Raw genomic sequence first — 13,031 nt, forward strand, 5'->3', positions numbered from 1 at the left:
ACTGGATTGACTACGTGTAACACCAAAAAAAGGCATTGCTGGCAAGTGGCCGAGCACACGGGTGGGTGCCTGGTCCTGCCCAAACCAATCTCGCTGCACCTCCAAGCGCAGGGTGCACAATCCCACGGAAGCCCGCGGAACCCCACCCGACGCCGGGGAGCTGCCGGGGCCAGGAGCGCTGGCTCTGGACCCGCCCTCCCCTGCCCGGCCCTGCCGCCTCCCCGCCCCTCCTCGTGGCGTCGCGCCCCTTCCCTCCGCTTCGGCTCCTCCGTCCCTGCCTCTATCTCCATCCTCTCCGTGTCCTCCCGCACAGGTGGGTCTCCTCGCCTCGCCGCCCCCGCCGCGATGCCGCCCCCGCGTCCCCGCGGGGCCCTGCCCGGGGCGTCCCTGCTCCTCCTGCTGCTCCTCCTGCTCCCGCTGCTCTGCGCGGCCCCCGGTGAGTGAGCGCGGCGTGCGGGATAAGGGACAGAGGGAAAGCATAACCCGGCGCGTCCTGGGGAGCGGGAAAAAACCTTTTCCTGGCATTCCGCGTGGGTTAGCACCTTCGGATGCTCCAAAACTTGTGCAAGTTGGGCATCTTTTAAAAAAGGTGCTTGTTTGCCAGTGAACTAAAGCATTTTGGAGTAGCCGGGCGCTTGCAGGTCTCCTGTTGTGCTGCCGGACCGTGGGCTAATGCCTTGGGGTCAGCAGGATGACTGCTTCGATGTACTTTCGGGCAGACTGCCAGTCTACCAGACAACGTTGGAGCAGTTAGCATGGCCCTCACCCAGTGACCAGGATTTTGTGCCTCGGATGCTGGTACTGGCAACAGCTGTGGTATTCTGATGAAAAATATAATTTACTTGGTGAAGAGGGCCAGCATCAGGATTCTGTTGCCAAGAAGAGCTGGGGAGGGGACGCTGGATTGTCAGAAGCTTCCCTGCGGTGTGTGTTGCACTCAAATGTGGAAAAGGGAGTAAAGAGAAGCACTGGGAGAAGCTTCTCTCTTTTGCCTGTTGACCTGGAGCTATGACAAAAATACTTCTGGTATTTTTGAGAAATAATCTTTATGTTGTTATTTCCTTCTCAATAAATGCATGTGCTTTATTTTTATTTGTCTAGATGTTTCAAGGGGAAATAAGCTTAAACTGATGCTTCAGAAACGAGAAGGTAAGTCAGGAAGCAGCCAAATGCTTTCCTTTATTTTTCCTTTGAGTCAGTTGCTGTCAGTCGAGGCTGCTGCTGTGGTGTCCCTGTACCTCCAGCCCAAGGAGAGCAGATGGAGCAGCAGGCTACAAGCACACAGCCACTTTCGCTATGTACCACACCAAAACCTCCTGCTTGGACAGAGCCTGTGCCTGCACACCTGTTTGGGACCTGGTATGGGCAAGGCTGCAGGCTCTGCTTACCACAGCCCACTCCAAAAACTGGGGTTCCCAACCTCAGGCAGCACACTGCCTTTTCCTCTGTGCAGTGCATAGCACCTACCTTTTCCAGTGTATGCATGGCAGATGTGGCATTTATCTGGTTCATTCTGGGAAGTCACAAGCTTTTCCGAGGAATTATAATGCATGGAAATTCTGCTGGCTCAGGCACAGAGAAGAAAATGTGCAAACCTGGCTTGCTTATGATGCCTTGACTTGTTCTTTTTGTCTTCTTGGCCCCACATGTGCTTCCTTTTTGGAAGACTGCTTTCTTACAGGAGAGATGATGGGCCCAGCAGTCAGATGCACAGAATGGCTTTCTGGTTGAGGGAAGGATGTGGAAATCATGCCAACTGGGAACAAGCAGCAGATGAAATATCCCAGAAGTTTTGATCATCTCCCCTCAGTCTGCTCTGTCGCTGAACCAAAATATTTATACTGCCACAGAGGGGACTCCCACTTTCTGCAAGGCTGCCTGATTTCTCACTGGGTTTTTTCTGGCATCACCCAACATCTCTTACCTGCCCTAAAATATGTATCCCATCCACATCTGTTTTCCTTATGTGCGGGTTCTCTCTCTCTCACCATTCTGCAGTGTTTGTGTGCAGACAGGAGCAACCCACGCCCTCCCTGCACCCCAGCAGCAGGCCACTTGTTTGTTCAGTTCCCCTGGGGAGAGGGACCACCAAAGGGGAGGCTTTTGGAGCACGCAGACAACATGGCTTAGACCAGGAAGAACTGCAAAGCCTTGAAGGAGGGAACATGTAGCCCCTGTAACTCCAGCCTCACTCCCCTTTTCTGGTTGGTTTCTAAAGTGAGCAGGCCAAGTGCACAGTACTGTTTCCCTTGCTGGCAGTGTCTCTTGTGTGAGGCTTATTCATGGGACATTTGCTCAGCTGTCCCTCTTCCCAGTAATAACACCCAGCTCACCCTGTTACCAGTTTCCAGCTCATCATCACAGGACAGCCTACTGTTTCCCACTCTTTCTGCAACAACTCATCTATCACTTCTATCTCTTGAATCGCCTGCTCACTGCAGTCCTTTGTCTCCCTGACGGTCTGACCAGCTCCTACTTCAAAGGTTTCCACATCTCCCCTTGACTTCCCTCCCTGCCTGTCCCAGTCTCTTCCCTTGCAACCTCCAAAAATCTCCATCGACACCCATGTTCCTGATTTCTCCCTCATTCCAATGAACACTCTGAAGCCAAGACATTTCTCCTACTCCTCCAAGTGTTTCTTGTTTCACAGGCAGATCAATACCAGGTTTTATCATTTCTGTGTGTGGCTGGGGGCTGGCCAGTCACAGAATCATAGAATTGCTAAGGCTGGAAAAGATCTGTAAGATTGAGTCCAGCCATTTACCCAGCACAGTCACATTCACTGCTAAACCATGTCTCCAAGTGCTACATCTACGTGTTTTTTGAACACTTCCAGGGATGGTGATTCCACCACTTCCCTGGGCAGCTTGTTCCAATGTCTGACCACCCTTTCAGTGAAGGAATTTTTCCTAACATCCTGTATAAACCTTGCATTACTTGAAGCCTTTTCTTCTTGTCCTGTTGTAGTCCTCACATCCATACCTTTTGGAGGTACATAAATTCCTCTAGCAGCCAGAGCAGATTGCCTGACTCTTGGCATGGAGCAAGCCAGACAGTCACATCTGGGTCTGGCAGGTTGAGGACATTCCCATGCACCCACCATGCAGTGTGCTATGAAAGCCTAATGGGCTTTCATTTTCAGGCATACAGGGCATTTCAAAGCTCATTATTTCAAAGCTACTTTCTTACACAACAGATTTAAAAATCTATCTTTTCATGTGTGCCTCTCTTCACCCTGAGAAGTTAGCAGTGTTTCTCCAGCTTCCTGAGGCTTCATTCCAATTTCTGCAACTGCAGCACAGAGAGGCCAGTCTTCTGTTCTCTCCTCAAAGCATAAACACATTGTGTATGTGCTCTTTGGGTGTATACATTTAAATTCCTCACTAAGCTGCTGTCTGAGCTCAGAACAGCTTTTCAAAAATCCAGGAGAATGAGGGTAGCTGAGAAATCCTATTACTTCAGTGATTCCTGGGTTTATTACTGTACTCTGCGACAGTCATAGCACTGGCAAGCACAAAGGTGATGGCATGATGTGAGAAGCATTTTCTTACCTGCTGCAAGCAGTACACTTCAGGCTGACCAAATATTTCCTGGCATGCCTTTTGTGGGGGGAATTAATTTCAGCCCCTGTTGCTGCAAAGCCTGAGGTGTCAGTGAAGGAAATGGCAGCCAAGGAGTTCCTGAGCAGCCTGAGACGCCAGAGGCGCCAGCTGTGGGACAGAAGCCAGCCTGATGTACAGCAGTGGTACCAGCAGTTCCTCTACCTGGGATTCGATGAGGCGGTGAGTATATGAAATGGAGAGCAGCATGAAGAAAAGAAGGCTCCAGGAAACCTTATTGCAGCCTTTCAGTACTTACAGGGAGCTTATAAAAAAGAGGGAGAGCAGGTAGTGGTTGGACAAGGAGGAATGGTTTTAAACTAAAAAAGAAAAGATTTAGATTAGATATTTGGAAGAAATTATATACTCACAATTATTTAGTTACTTGTGGTGAGGCACAAAGCAGGTTTCCCAGAGAAGTGGTGGCTGCCCTATCCCTCTAAGTGTTTAAGGCCAGGTTGGATGGGACTTTGAACAATCTGGTGTAGTAGAAGCTGTCCCTGTCCACAGCAGGGGGGTTGGAACTAGATGATCTTTAACATCCCTTCCAAGCCAAGCTTTTCTGTGATTCTGTAAGGCTTGGGAGGGGTTCAGACTGAGCAGTGGTGAGTGAAGATGCACAGCCCTGGGGTTCCCAGGGAGAACCTGCCTTGCTTCTGTCCACAGAGACTGAGATTTCTTCTTTTAAAGTAGCAAATGTCACACAGAAATATTAGCTCTCTTACTTGTTAAAGATTTCTGCAAAATGTTATTAGTAGAAAAAAATTACATTAAGATTTTTGGCGGAGTTCCTGCCTGCTATTGAAGGTAAGCTTAATAAATTGCAATCGGACATATGAACAAAGTTTGCTTTGAGAAATAAATGGCCAGGCTCAAAGCAATCAATCGTATTTCAGGAAATTAATTTGTCAGCCTCAACGTAATCAGCTTGCTTTTAAACACGCTCAGAAATCCACACCAAACTGGTTATGATTGGCACTCATAACTCGATGAAATAGCACTGACATCATGTACAGGCACACATGTGCCTCCTTGGTGTGGGCAGCTCCTGACCACCACCAACACCAGCAGCTGTGCCTCAACTCTAAATGTGAAAGGAAAACCATTTGATAATATTCAAAAGAGAAGGATACATTTTTTAAAAGCAGTTAATTTGTAAAAACACTGGAGTGGAATCAAGCTCTGCACAAAGCTCTACTAAATAGATGCTGAAATAGGGCAAAAATAAGTGCATTTGGTTGCAGTCCAACATGTAGCATCATTTCTACTTTTAATAAGGGATAAAAATAGTTATAGATGTTGAATTCTTGGCTTCTGTCAGCTGCATGAATATGTTTAATAAAATTGCATTGGAACAGGCAAGTTGGAGTACATTTGAGACCTTCATGCTATGTGGATTGCTTAGAAGATGAATGCACTCATTTTCAAAGCTGCAACAATTAGAAAAATAATCCATTGCTTGAGCTGAAATAATGAAGGGTACTTTTTTTTAATTCTCCTGGACATTATGTGGATATTTTTAACAGCATGGCTATATCCCCCTTCATCAATAGGAATAGAAAAAAATAGGAAAAGTGTTTCATACATCAGAAACTTAAGACTGGGGGCAAATACCAAAAGTAGTAAAGACAAGCCATGCAGAAAAAGTGAATTCTCCTCTGAGTTCCTGTGTGTATTTCAAAAACTGAAATGAGGCCTGTTGAGGGATACAATGAATCCACTTAGTAGGTTTTCTTGAGTATTAAGACACAGTTTTAACAATGAAATAACTGTTTGTTCCAGCAAAGGACTTGGGTCATACTTAGCCATTGTGTATTTTGCAAAATTTTTTTTTTCAAATCTCAGCCAAAAAATATTTCCAAAGAGTCATTCAGATGGAAAGGCTTTGGCTTGGCAAGTATTTGATATCCTTGCACACTGTTTTTCCTCTGCTGTTTTGAGCAGAATTGAACTGCTTATTGCATTTCCATAGCTAGAAGGCTGCACTGTACCTTCATTTTTACCCATGCAAGGTGGGAGTGAGAGATCACAGACAGAAAGCAAAAGCCTGTTGCACCCCAGTCATGGACATAACAACTAAAGGCAGGGAACAACAGACAACTAAACCTTTACATTTTTAAGTCCAAAACATTAAAATGGTTTTACAGTCCACCACTGACAAGGTAATAGAGATATTAAAGGTGCTTAGTGCACATTTCAGTTGAAGGCATTCTCACTTTCAGCACTTTAGAGTGGGCAGAGAGTGTAGGAGTGGGTGCCAGGTGGGGTTGGGGAGGAACAATTCCTGCACTCAGGATCCTGATGATCCCATAGAGAAGGCAAAAGGTCTCAAAACCTCTTAGATCTAAAGATTTAATTTACGACAAATGTGTGAAGGATCCAAATTTTTGAAAGAGGCTCTTGCACCACTTCTGTTTCATCTCACTGTTGTAAAGTTGCAGGCTGGAAAGCAAATGTCCCCCCCCTTTTTTTTTTTATTTTCGGCAGAAATTTGAAGATGACATCTCCTACTGGACAAACTTAGGGCGTGCTCGTAATGAATATTATGGTGGGTACTACCAGCACCACTACGATGAAGATTCTCCAATTGGCCCACGAGATCCACACAGCTTCAGGCACGGAGCAGGCGTCAACTATGACGATTACTAAAGTCATTTATCCTACTGTAGCTGGTGCCTGTAGGGCTGCACTGGGCAAAAGTGAGTCCTCCCTCAGTCAGAATGACCCCGCTTTCTTTCTATTCATGTCAAACAGCAAGAGTAAAGGAACTGCCAGACTTTGATGAAAGCAACATGATTTTAACTACCATTACTTAGTAGTACACTTCATATAAAGTGTTTTAGAAATAAAGCTTTTTTCGATAAAATAAGCAGGTTGCCATTATTCAGTAGAGTTCATAACAGCAAGTTTAATTCCAACTGTATTACTACGGATTTCTTTTTAAAGGGCACTTTCATTTGCTTTCCAACAATCAGTTGCAAAATTACATTATATCATCTACTTTGGCATATAGAATATATAATATGAGCCAGTATGCTTAAGATGTGCCTGCTCATTCAGATTTTTATCAACAAATAAATCCAATTATTCTTATGGGAAAAGAAAAAAAATTCCTCTCAATTGAAGTGTTGCCTTGTTGCCTCCTCTGTTGTTTCCATACCTACTGCACACAGCCTGTATGACGTGGCACTTCTGTAGCTCCTACTGGGTCAAGGACAGATATTCACAAAAGCTAAATTCAGTGCAGAGGAACTCGTCTACCTACAAAGCTTGTGAAAAGAGTCTCCAGGGAATGGGCTCAAGGCATGAACCTGACTTCAGAAGTAATTGCTGAGATGCAGAGCATCTAACCTGAGTGGCCCCAACCCCTCCCAGGCACGATAACCCAAAGGTTATCTTTGGTGAATATTCCCCTTTTTGTCCATTCCACTTAGCGTCAAGCTTTCAGCTGAGCTCTAAAAACAAGGTAAGCTATTTAAAATGAAGTTAGTATCAGACAGCATCCAACACAGTCCCCTGACATAATTTCCTACTGTGAAGTTCCCTCTATCCCCAGTTCAAACTGGAATGTATGCGCATTAGTCTGATCATCAAAATATATCAGAGACTAGGCATCTGTCAATGGGAGGGTTGTTGGTGGCATCACGTATGTTAAGAACCCTGAAATACAACCAACTTTTGTACCACAGCAATGTCAGCCAATATTGTAGAAAAGCACTTATGGAAATCTAAGCCTAGGAGGGAGATTTCAGTGGTTAGGGGCTTCAGGAGGAGCTCGGCAGGGGAAAGCCCTGCTGGTGCTTGACAAATGTAGAGGACTGGGAAGGGGCAGGTAAGGAAGGCTGGCTGCTCCTGAAGAATCAGGATAAAGAGAGATGAAATGGTTTCCTCCAACCATAGCAGTTAGAGAAGACAGCATGGATGCTTTAGCTGTCTGTCATCTAAAGCTTACAAGAAATTTCCAAAGCATGGATCATGGCAACACCATTCTTTACACTTCACTTCTTTCTTAACTCTGAGTGTATTTCCTAATCTTTCAGTTAAAGCCCTCATTATGTTATGGACTGGTGTCTAGGAGAGGCAGCCCAGCACTATCCAGCTCCTTCCAGGAACACTTCCAGGGAGATAGCTCTTTGCTGAAGGAGTCAAATGGAACAAACATATTAGTCACTTCTCTGCATGCACAGATACACGCTAGCCTAACATGCTCCAAACCCTCAGCTTTCCCTAGGCTTGCTCTTAGCATCCTTGCCAGCTTAATTGGTTTAAACTGGTGCGTTTCCTTGGTAGAAGAGCCTTTATTCCAAATACAGAATAATCCCATTCTGAGTCAAGCACAGACTCTTTTGCACAGCTGGAATACACCTATTCCTAGAAGAATACTTCCAGTTTGCATCCTACAAAAAAAGTGCACTGAATTTGGCAACATTTGAAGCATGCTGATAATTTTCATCATTTCCCAGAATTTACAACAACTGGGAATTCAGACCTGCTGAATAAGGAAGAATTTAAAAAGTGCTGAAAATTAAGATCATCCCTCCCTAGGGATGTGTCCATTCCTGCAGGCTGACTCAGTCTAGCAGTTTTGTCCCTTGCAGGCTCACAACCAAGTCTATGATCTCTATCTTCTGAATTCTCTAAGAAAAAAAAAAAAGAAAATCTTTACCATTATGTTGTGTTGTATGGTTAAGGACTGGGATAGAGTTAACTTTCTCCGTAACAACACGTATGACGCCACGATTTAGATTTGTGACTAAACCAGTGTAGGCAGAACACCAATGTTCTTGCTGTGGTTGAACAGCGCTTGCACAGCCTCAAGACTGCCCATCTCCCACACTGTCCCCTAGCAGGCAGGCTGGGGGTGGGTGAGAGGTTGGGAGGGGGTGTGAGTGGGACAGCTGATCCAAACTGGCCAATTCCGCCTGATAGAATGACTTGCTCAACACTCAAAGCTGAGAAGAAGAATAAGGGGTAGGGGTTTTGCCTTCCAGGGTAGCTGCTGCTAAGGGACAGGGTGAGCAGTAGTCTTGCTTGGGGGAGATAGTGAGTAGCTTTTACACCACTTGCATATTTTTCTTCTTTGCTTCACTCATTAAACTGCTCTTACCTCAATCCTCAAGTTTACTCATTTCTGATTTTCTAATTCTCTCCCGTGTCCCACTGGGGCAGGGAATGGCTGTAAGGGTACTTCGTTGCTGGCTGGGGTCACCCACCACAGGCAAAGCTCTGAGGAGAGGGCACCCTCCTTCCTGCAGATGGGTGCACCTGGCTTGAAGTGCAGCAGTTGCAATGACAAGAAAGCAAGCAAGGATGAGCCATCACAGGTTTCAGCCAAAGGAAGAAGACTATTGAGGAAAAAAAAATTCATCAGATATGCATGGAGCGCTTCAAAGTTAATTTTCTTTGACTATCCCCGAACAGACAAAAACTGTGCTTCCCCTCCCAGCCTTTCCATTCTGCTGTGCAGACAGCACAGAGCACTTCACCTCATCACCACTCCCAGCCATCCCAGCACTGACATCACGTAACCTCTCTCCACCAAGACAGAAGAGCAGCAATTGTTCATTGTGGCTCCCCACAGAACAGGAACAGCTTGGCCATACTCCAGCACTTCATATTTCAAAACCCGATGCCCCCAGTTTGTGGGTGTCAGCCGGGCAAATCCATCGGTCAGTCTGACAGGGTAGTCCCGCCTCCTTTGCTGGCAATACCTGGCAGGAAACCCTTCTGCCAAAGCAAGGAAATATTACTGCTGTGTCCCCACAGCCACTCTCACACACATCCCCAAGTCTAGACCGAGATATTTCTCTCCAAATCCTGTGTCTTCAGCAGCAACCTTATATACTTTTTTTTTTCTTTTTTTTGAGGGGCAGACAGGCCTTCATTCCCTTTAAGTTATTTGTAACACAAAAATGTTGAGAATGGGGGATTGGGCACTTCTATCCCAGGACTGTTTCCTGGGTAAAGGTGTAGCTTTCCTTTATCAAAACAGTGTTCTCTACAGTGGGGTGGACAGAGCCCAGATTGCTGTGCTTGGCTTTAACAGCACTTAAAGGCCACTGTTCCCTGTGGCTCCATGCTTTGGACCTTCCAGCTGCTTCAGCCATGGCATGAACCAAGGCATTCAGAGGATCCCTGTCCTTGCCGAAGAGCAAGAATCTAGGGAAAACACAGCAAGAATGACCAAGCTGTTGCTTGTTTCGGGCTGTAAATGGCAACAAACCAAGGTGGACAAAAAGTTGCCACTTTACTATTATCAAACAGGCAAGTGAGACAAGGAAAGGGACTGGGAAAAGAGAACCAGAATCTGATTTTTTGGCAAGAAATATGAATTGTTTTTTCAGCAAAACCTCCCTGTTGATACAGAACTGCATTCAGGAACCTCCTGCCATACAAAAGGAGTCCTGCTTTGCTTCAGAGCTATTGCTGCTCTTCCTGGTAGCTCTAGGGAGTCAGGGTCGCAAAGGAGGCATTCCCTTCTCCTGCCACCTGAGATCCCAGGACAAGGAAACATTCATAACAGAGCAACTATGGATTTGTGGCAGCTATGTTCCCAGCAATGTCAGGGAAGGGATGTATGGTGGTTAGGGCTAGCAGGGTTGAGCACAGTTCCCTTGCTGTTAAACAAAGCATCTTGTTCCTGTGGACAGGTGGGCTCTGATCAGCCCCTAACAACCTTCAAGGACTTCTAAGCCTCAGGTAGCATTAAACTCAATACTAAGGCGGCTATGGACTAGCTAAATGCACCAAACTAATTGAAGCCCCACTTTGCTCTCTGTAGCCTGTTCTCTAAGGCAATTATGCCTCTTTCAACTTTGAAACTCAGTTCAAACCCTGAGAAGTGCAAGTTTTTTCAAATATATTTCTTGAATAAACAGATGATTAAGACACATTCATAGATGTCCAGAGGGCAGTGAACTCACTGGCTACTAAACCCACTGGCATCTATATAGGTTAAGAGAAGCTGCAGACACCTTGTACATAGGGAAACTGTCAGATCATTATTTGCTCATGTAGCAAAAAAATCTAACCTAAAGATAGGCATGAGGCTTCTCTAGATTATACATTCATGGAACTACTTAAAATAAATTATGTCTGCAAGCCCCACTGTAGCTTGCCTGTAGACTAGCAATGTGGCTGACAATGCTCCTGAGCAGCCTACATAAAGAGGTACATAATGCTTGAAAAAAAAAAATCCAACTGTGGATCTCATGCTTTAATAACTTTCAGCAGCAAGAGTGGTCCTTCTTGTGAGGTTCAAGGAATCCACAGCAGTGGGTGCCTTGCATATCTCTCATTCTAGAAGGCTGATCTCACGCACCAGCACCAAGCTGGCCAGTTCACTCTGCCACATTGTGTATTTCCTACTGAGAGTGGAGAACTTCCATCTAACACCAGCTGAGCTGCCCATTCATACACATCACTGTGACTAAATAGGCATCTCAGTTTGGTCACGTTAGTTTTACCTTGTGTGCCTGACCAGATGACAGCAGAAAATTCCAATTCTCAAATTTTCTGGAAAACAAACACGTCTCAGCTTCATTTATTCCCAAGTCCTGTATTTCCAAACTTTCAGTGCTATATTCTTACTGCCCTCCATCAAAAATGGTTCTTCTGGAGAGGCAGCAGCTGTTTCTTACCTGTGCTTCCCAGCAAACTTGATGCCTCTTTCTTCTAGGTAGATATGTAACCCCAGATGGGAGCAGAGAGCAACAACAAAACTTCAAATTACCCCTGACTTTCAGTCCAAAGCACCATCAGACTCTGTTTTAAAATGATTCATGCCTTATAAATCAGCTAGAAGGCCAGTCACTGGCTTCAAAACCTAAGGACAACAGCTGCCTCAGCTGCTGTTTCTGGAGGATACTATTTCGAAAGAATATAGGAGCTGAACCTGGAACCTCTGAAACAAAAACTAGAAACAGTACAAGGAAAGTAGGAAAACAAGTGTCTTGTCACTCAGGCCCAGTGGGAAGCATGAGACACACACACAGATGGGTTGTACTGGTACCAGCCATTTGCCCTCTCTTGAATTTGCTCCTTTTATGAAGGAGCTGTGAAGTAACCTAAAAAGCTTTTAAATCCTTCTCTGTTGTATCTAAAGCTTCAGACTTCCCAGGGGATTTTTTTAAAAAAATGCATTTTGTGCTAGTCTCCAGAAGCATGCTTGTGCCTGTACAAGTTTACATATTTTGTAGTGAAGTCACTGGATTAAATGAAAAACAGCCCTGAAAGAAACAGCTGGTACCCACAGCTCCCACTTACTCTACATGACTGCTCTAAAAGCTGAACCAGGGTTGCACCCTTGCGTCCTTCCTCTTCATAGATGCTTTGGCATCCAATGGCACAATTTGTATGAGAAGTGAAACATCTTCCCCCAAATATAATCTAGAGTTTAAGAGTTAAACCCACCATGCTGGGAACTGATTAACAGTTCTCTCCACAGAACTATTAAAGAAGTGGGCACTACTTTCACATAAATCCAGCTGTGGCTTTGAGTATAATGAGAGGCTATGCTTTGTGGGTGTATCAGTAATGACAGGTTAGACACATCTGGAGCACACATACCATGGTGTACTTTGCAGGCAATTTAATATGGAATAAACGTCCAGATCAAGAAAAAGGTTTCAAACAAAAAAGCACATCTCAAGCTGCTCAGCTGTGAAAAGATGGAGACAATGCATATTACCTAAATGCCACCTCTGAGGCAAGACAGGAAAATGCACCCTGGCTCCCCATCTTAGTTGTATGGCAGATTTCCAATGGACGAAAACGTGCGCTTGTGAGCGAGGAAAAACCCATTTTGTTTTAAAAGGATCCCTGCAGCCCCACTCCAGGCAGGGCACACCAATGAACACAGCAGCCTCATAATTGCTGGAGTCACTGGGAACTTTACCAGACAGACTGGATGGGCCTCCAATCCTTGCAAGCACCATGAGGCTCTGGTGGATGGCACACTCCGACAAAGGGGCCTAAAGCCACACTGCTCTCAGAGTCTTCTCTGGGTCTGGGCATAACCTCATCACTACAAGTTAACTCCCACTTTGACCACCAACCTAAAGATACTCAGAAGTTAATAAAACCATCAGGCTTTAATGAGATAAAGTCAAGTCACTTTGCTTGATGAGATTTAGGATTTTCAATTTTGAGTGGCACTAAGCCAAGATACCTTTTAAAAACTCTCTGCCAATCTCCCCTCCTAGATATTCAGTATTACATAATGAAAATAAAGGAGAACTACTGAAAATAAGGGGAATTGGAATTTTTTTGCTTGGTCTTTTTTTTTTTTTTTTTGTTAGGATGACAGGCATTGTTATCAAAGTGGAAAGCATTTACTGGCAATTCAGTAACTGCTTAAAATAGAAACACTTTCTCAGTGTTTCCTCAGGAAGGCTGAAGTTGAACTCCATGGTTTAAAGAAAATCTTATACT

General features: G+C 45.0%; 1 protein-coding gene across 1 annotated transcript; it reads left to right on the forward strand.

The window, feature by feature from the left end:
* Positions 1 to 246: 246 nt before the first annotated feature.
* Positions 247 to 6,456, forward strand: CUNH2orf40 (chromosome unknown C2orf40 homolog). The gene is made up of 4 exons (XM_017817314.1): positions 247 to 436; positions 1,102 to 1,149; positions 3,625 to 3,782; positions 6,087 to 6,456. The coding sequence occupies exons 1-4, from the start codon at positions 346 to 348 to the stop codon at positions 6,246 to 6,248; spliced, it is 459 nt and encodes a 152-aa protein (XP_017672803.1). The 5' UTR covers positions 247 to 345; the 3' UTR covers positions 6,249 to 6,456.
* The last annotated feature ends 6,575 nt before the right edge of the window (positions 6,457 to 13,031 follow it).

Source organism: Lepidothrix coronata, unplaced genomic scaffold (assembly GCF_001604755.1).
Source record: "Lepidothrix coronata isolate B3197 unplaced genomic scaffold, Lepidothrix_coronata-1.0 Scaffold60, whole genome shotgun sequence".
Lineage (NCBI taxonomy): Eukaryota > Metazoa > Chordata > Aves > Passeriformes > Pipridae > Lepidothrix > Lepidothrix coronata.

Bases quoted from the DNA above. Each gene is read 5' to 3' on its own strand.
- CUNH2orf40 (XM_017817314.1), top strand. From the start codon at position 346: ATGCCGCCCCCGCGTCCCCGCGGGGCCCTGCCCGGGGCGTCCCTGCTC. The intron at 437-1,101 runs GTGAGTGAGCGC...TTATTTGTCTAG, and splicing joins GCTGCTCTGCGCGGCCCCCG to ATGTTTCAAGGGGAAATAAG. The intron at 3,783-6,086 runs GTGAGTATATGA...TATTTTCGGCAG, and splicing joins ACCTGGGATTCGATGAGGCG to AAATTTGAAGATGACATCTC.